This window comes from Enhydra lutris, unplaced genomic scaffold (assembly GCF_002288905.1).
Source record: "Enhydra lutris kenyoni isolate GAN:26980312 unplaced genomic scaffold, ASM228890v2 scaffoldscaffold7, whole genome shotgun sequence".
NCBI classification, from domain to species: Eukaryota; Metazoa; Chordata; class Mammalia; order Carnivora; family Mustelidae; genus Enhydra; species Enhydra lutris.
This window is the reverse complement of record NW_019154091.1, coordinates 41,125,398-41,131,867: the sequence shown is the minus strand read 5'-3', so window position 1 is coordinate 41,131,867 and position 6,470 is coordinate 41,125,398. Positions and strand designations below refer to the sequence as shown.

The window sequence follows — 6,470 nt, the reverse complement described above, 5'->3', positions numbered from 1 at the left end:
CCTTTTTTTCCCAAAACAAGCGATGTAGTAAATGTTCTAAAGGCAGTGTAGTAAACTGTCTTTTGCAAATATAATGATTTGGATGATTTATCTTGGAAAAAGGGCACTGAAGCCAATCCCGAGACCAAGTTTGTAATTTAAAGAGGGAGACAACCACCAATCTTGTGACTAGAAATCACAATGGATGAATTTATCAGGGTTGAACATATGTTGTCTTCTCTTTGAGGTCCTCCTTAAGGTTTTATCACAAAGAATCTACCTCTTAATGTGAAAAAATCTGGGGGGAAACCCTGAATTTTATTGGTCCTTCACAACTCGTGATTCCTGCAGAGTACAAGGATTCCAACCTATTTCCTTTAACAGGGAATCCTTTAGTATTTATAAAAGCTCTTCAGAAGGTGGAGGCTGGGAGGGAAAGTGCATCCCCAAAAAACAAAAAGAATGAGGCATGTAGCTTTACCTGGTTGTCCAGTACTGCTCTTTGAAATAAATTATTGAAAACTATACCGACCACTCCCATGCCAACTCTTTTGCTGTTCCAGCCAAGTGACAGGTCCTGTAGCTCCAGCTCACCTACAATCTGCTTCTCTGTGACTCAAATCTGTCTTCCAACAGGACTCTTGGGTAACAGATAGCCGAGACACATCTTAATAGAAAAGTTTTTCTGATTGTCCAAGAAGGAAAAAAAAAAAAAAAACTCTGTCTACAACATAGCCAGAGGCACCATATTACAATCCTCCTCCTGCAAGAAAAGACATAGCACTTCTGCCACTGAAAGTATAATGGCATAATGGAAGCATACGTTTGTGAAAATCTATGTTGGAGGACACATGACAGCTAAAGCACAAAATGAATATAGTAAGTTGCTATTACTTACCTCCTTAGGGACGTGTCTTGTTTGTCTCTAGATCTCCCACAGCACCTAGCACAGTTCCTTGCCTCTCATGTGTCACTTGCTAAGAGCATATTGGATTAGATCATTATCAGGACAATGTCTTCAGAAAATGAGAGGTGGGCACCCTCTTGTCTTTGCTGCCCTTAGATGAGTGGTATCCAGCCTAAGAGAGCCGTGAGGCACAGGATTGGACTCAAGACACAAAACTGGATGGACAAGTTACGTTGGAGCCAGTTGAGGAAACACAACTCATGGCATCACTGGGCATCTCTGCCCTGCTGAGCACTAGCAAAAATGCAAAAGTTGTCTATCACCAGGCACATGTGCAATTGGTCTAGGATTGATAGTTCAACCCTACTGGGAAAATAAGTTTACATTAGAACCAGTTTATGAAGGGAAGTCCTTTGCCCTCAGAACCTTTCATCCATCCATCAGGGGAGCCAGCAGAACACTACAGCTCTGTCTGCACCCCAGACATGCAGTCAGGGCCAGGAAAGTGGATCGGAGAAGGAATTAGAAAGGCAAACACGTGTTTGTGGCAACTCCCTTCTCCGTGGACCTTTGCCCAGGTCTGGCCCCAAAATCAGGGCGGCCACAACGTCCGTAGCAGGGCAGCGTCCTGCTGTAGCACAGTCTGGCCAAGGACTGAGGGAAAACTGCCCACCCAGAGCAGATAATATCTGGAAGGAATGAGGATTTGGGAAAAGTCCCAGTGCTAGTTTAGGGCCAACCAGTCTCCACCTTCTCTGGCCCCCTCCCACTGGTTCCTCCCCTTTCAGCTGCTCTAGTTCTTATAAAAACTCCACAGCCTTTCACTAACAGCCCGCAGAAGCTCTCTTCTGTCTACTGCTGCACAAGCCAGTGAGACCAACCCACGGGACACGGAGAGACCATGAAGAGCCTGCTCCTTCTCTCCATCCTGGCTGCCTTGGCCGTGGCAGCTCTGTGCTATGGTGAGAAAACTTTCTTCTGCCACTTTTCTGGTTTTTCTTTTCTGCCTCTGATTTCAATTTATTTTATTTTTCCCCTTCCCTCCTCCTCTTCTTCCCCCTTTCTCTAATAGAATCTTAAAGTACCATCAATCTAACATTTCCTAAGCCCTATGGACACTGATTTGTCCCATCAAATCTTCTTTACATCTGAAATTTCCAGACTTAACAAGCATGTCCTGTCTATGGTAAGTCACTATACACCTAGAAATTTTGCTGTTTCAGAAAGATATCAAATTCCCAGCTGCCAAGCTCTCATTTTTAGGGATGTTTATTTATACTTTGATAACAGTTGGTTAAACGTATTAGTTAAATCACTCACCTTTAAGAAAACCAGTTATCACATGAAATGTTAAGTTTAGCCTTATGCAGGGACAGAACAATCTCATGAACTTCCTACATTTTTTCAGTGAATTAATTTAAAAACGGAGTTCTACATTTAAAGAATCTCAGAGAAAAATGGGTGTATAATTCCAATTGTCAAAAGATAAATTCCATCTGGTTTCTCTATGCTGCTAACTATACCTGTGTCTATTCAAAACTTATGAAAGAGAATCTGAAGTAAGATTATTTTCAATCCATCTTATGCTTCAATTATCCAGATATTTAGATGTCCTTGAACCTCAATTATATTAACAACCACTTGTACTTTTCTTCTGACTCTTGAAATTATTCACATGGTTTCTGTATCAGAGGATTTGATCTCTTCATCTCCTCTTTGGTTTTTCAAACAAAATCACTTGCTTACAAATATAAACCCTTATTGCCAAATTTACCTACTGTGCACAGAAAAGTGGTAGAAAGAAGAAAACTTCTGCTTTGGCATCAGCTCAGCTTTTCCTCTGAACTGGCTTCAGCCCGGTGGGAGATGTCACCTGGAACCAGTTTTCTGTGACTGCCAAGTTCACACAGGTTCTTAAGAGGCTTTCAGAACCTCTTAGAAACCTATCTTGGTAGATCCTGGTTGACCATATCCCCACACTGCCTGGAGGACCTGGGCTATTTTCTGGACCCCTTTGTCCTTCTCAACCCTGCTCTTGGACAGGTTCCAAATGAATCAGAGAAGAAGCCTCTCTGGAAATCTGTGTGTAGCACATAAATCAGCTTATTTCACTAGCCTGAAGACCTCACAGCCCTTGGGAACTTATAGCCAAGACTGTAACCACTGGCTCCTTCCTCATCAGAAAAAACTGATGTGTAGAGATCTCTACACCAAGGACAGAGCTAGAGAAACAACTCCTCAATCCTAAATGCCTGAAATTTGTAATAATCACACTGCTCACTATATTCTTTACATATTTTTGACTCTTTTCTCTCCTTCCGTCCTTCAATTTAGACCATTGTCATGTGTGATAAATAATAATCAATGGAAACTTTTTTTAAATTCCAGAATCTCATGAAAGCATGGAATCCTATGAAATTAGTAAGTGAACATTTGACTTCCTTATTTAAATCTCATGTTTTAATGAATCTCTCTTCCTATTCTTAAGTAGACAAAATGATAATATATGGAGGTCATATAGGGAAGGGAAAGAGGGCCTCTTTTGGAAAACTAAATTTAAGAATCTAACAACTATAAAAATCACCAGATGCACAATGGTTTAGGCTTGAAATAGTGTGATATGGCCTTGAAACTGCATTCAGCAGAGTTGGAGGCATTTGGAAATTTTAAGCTGGCACCACATCAGCTACACAGATGGAAAACAAGGAGTAATGACAAATGGTGAAGTATGGCGAAGTATGGAATTAGAGGCCTAGTCAGCTGGGAAACCACAGTTGTCAGCATTATGTTGAATGCCATTGAGTATCTAGTCTTAACAAAGACTGAGTACAAGAAGAAGGAATATATCACCCTCATTTCCAGTTTGTTCATTATTTTCATAATATTTACACTGTCCATTTCTAGTGATCTAAAATTATGCTTCACAAGTCCTCAGGACAGAGAGAATTTCTCCTCACAGGAATTAAAAACACACGACTAGGAATACCAAATTGAGAAAGGCAAAGCAATTGCCCAAAGGTGAAATAAACAAATAAAAATAACTGTGGCCTATGTAACAAACCTCTAAAAAAAATATACTGATTTCTTTTGATTAGGTAGTTTATAAAATCTGCTTTACCTTTCCCTCTGAGTTTCATAAGATAGCTAGTTACATGAAATGTATGAGTTAATGAGTTTTCAAATGTATTTATGTCAGGGAATATTCATGGAAATATCTCCAACTACTGCTTCTCTGAAACTGAAATTATTTCTTTTTTCTTTGAAGATCCCTTCATTAACAGGAGAAATGCTAATACTTTTATGTCCCAGCAACAGAGATGGAGAGCTAAAGCCCAAGAGAGGTGAGTAACAAAACTTGATGAGGGGAGGTAATTTTACCCAATGTAGCCACCCTGATCTGAATGGAATGAGAAACATTCCATTTTTTTAATCATGTGTATCATTTCTAATTGCATCCCCAAATCAAAGAATTAAAAACAGTGTATAGAAAATAACTGAATTTCAGGAAGACTAATTTGTGAAAGACCCAGAAAACTGAGAAAAGGAGAAGAGAAAAGGAGGACAAAAAGAAAATTTCTGTTTTCACTTAAAAAAAAAAACAAAAAAAAAAAAAACCCTGTTCCACCTTTCCCCCTATTAAGTGTCTCTAATATTGGGGGATGAATGGGATCTCTCTCCTATATTTTCTTATTCTTTCTTCCCCCTCTTTTCCCTTTCTTCCCCCCTCTCCCCACTCTATGCTTCTCATTTTGGGCCTCTTTACCCCCCCACCACCAACATTCTAGGATCAGAGAACGCACCAAGCCTGCCTATGAGATCAATCGGGAAGCCTGTGATGACTTCAAGCTTTGCGAACGCTTTGCCCTGGTTTATGGATACGACGCTGCCTACAATCACTATTTCCGGCGGCGCCGAGGAAGCAAATGAGATTAGAAAAAGTCTCTTTCTTTCCAGAGCCTGGTGTCTGGTTTTGTATTCCTTTGCAGTAGCATCATCGAACTACATAAAAACATAAGAATTGCTTACTTCTTAAATGTTCTTGTCTGGCTGCTGCTCTCCTTCCTGATCCCAGGCTGATACACAGTGTAAGTGCAATGTTGTGAAAGGTCAAGAGGGAGTTAAGATGTGTGATTATTATGTAATAAACTGTTGGTTGGATACTTTCATTTTGTGAGTCTGATTTCTTCTGGAAAAAAAGTGCTAAGATATTTAAACCATGATCCATCTAACCCAGAATAGGAAATTCTGTTAATCATATTCTAGTGCTCATTAAAAACATATCTACATAGCAAGAATGAAACTTAGAAGACATTCAGCCATAATATGTCTAGACTCTACCTTGGGATCAGTGAATGCCTCCTGTTATATGTTTTCTAGGGTTTTCAAACCTCATAGGTGATTAATCATATGATTTTCCTGCTCCCAAACTTTAAATGGCCCTAATTCCCTCGTGTGGATTCCAAGCTTTATCCTGGCTCATCACTCTCATCATAATGTCTTGAGAGTTATCATTTCCTAAGATGTCACAGTTTTAACTCACTTGGGCCAAGAATATGTCACTTTCACAATCACCAGAGATTTTTTAAACAATTCAGTCCTGGAATTTGGGAACCAGGCAAAATGCTATCATTCCCTCAAGCTTGGTTTGCCAATGAAGAAATGAGGCTCCAGAGTCTCCTGCTTGGTAGTTCAAGACAGAGCCCAGGACTTCTCAATCCCACTTTAGACTTTGCTCTTCCTGCCATGAGAACCCATCCATGTCCAACTTTTACATCCATTCCTTTTGGTAGGCCCACTGACTCCATCTCCTTAGTGGATAATCTTTCTAATCCTTCAAAATTCAGCTCAAAACTCAAGTACTTTATGAAATCAGTAATGATTAAATCCACCCACCTCCTATCACACTACTCAAACCAGTGTCTAATCTTTCAACAATATATGTAGAGTCAAGTACAATAATATTATTCAATTCATATTTTGATTAAAGTTTCTTTTTATGCATATCTCCTTGGCTAACATTAAGGGAAGAAACTGCAATTTCTTTTCTTCTCTACAGGCTTAGTAATATGTTCTGTTCACAAGGGTTTTCAATGAAAGATGGATAAAAACAGATTGACTAGTCATGCAAGGGAGTGATCACCCAATTTTGAAACTGTTACATTCATACAATAATGTGTGTTATATAATTTAAACCATCATCATAGTAATATGATGATGAGCATTTTAGCATTTTCTAAGCTATTTTGCATGTGATAATTTATTGGGTCTTACAACCACCTAGAAGATGGGTAATATTTATTAGATGGTAAATTGAGATTCAGAGAAGTAACTTCCTAATGACATTGTAGTAAATGCAGTGGTGTGTTACTCAGTCTGAGATATTATTCCCCTGACCACCAGATACAATGGCAGCTGATGGTTCCCAGTTTATGACTTGAGCGCAATTCTCTACAGATCTCTAGAGTTCTCCCTTGTGTGCATCTCTCTCCTCTCTGGTACTCTTCTTTGTGATCACCAGCCACCTCTCTGGACTCCCAGCTCTGTCTCCTCAGTTTAGGAAAGCCAAGAGGCTCTGCTGAGTTCT

The 6,470-nt window shown here is 39.6% G+C and overlaps 1 protein-coding gene across 1 annotated transcript; it reads left to right on the top strand.

The window, feature by feature from the left end:
- Nucleotides 1-1,709: 1,709 nt before the first annotated feature.
- Nucleotides 1,710-5,052, top strand: LOC111142097 (matrix Gla protein). The gene is made up of 4 exons (XM_022495048.1): nt 1,710-1,848; nt 3,275-3,307; nt 4,152-4,227; nt 4,672-5,052. The coding sequence occupies exons 1-4, from the start codon at nt 1,788-1,790 to the stop codon at nt 4,811-4,813; spliced, it is 312 nt and encodes a 103-aa protein (XP_022350756.1). The 5' UTR covers nt 1,710-1,787; the 3' UTR covers nt 4,814-5,052.
- The last annotated feature ends 1,418 nt before the right edge of the window (nt 5,053-6,470 follow it).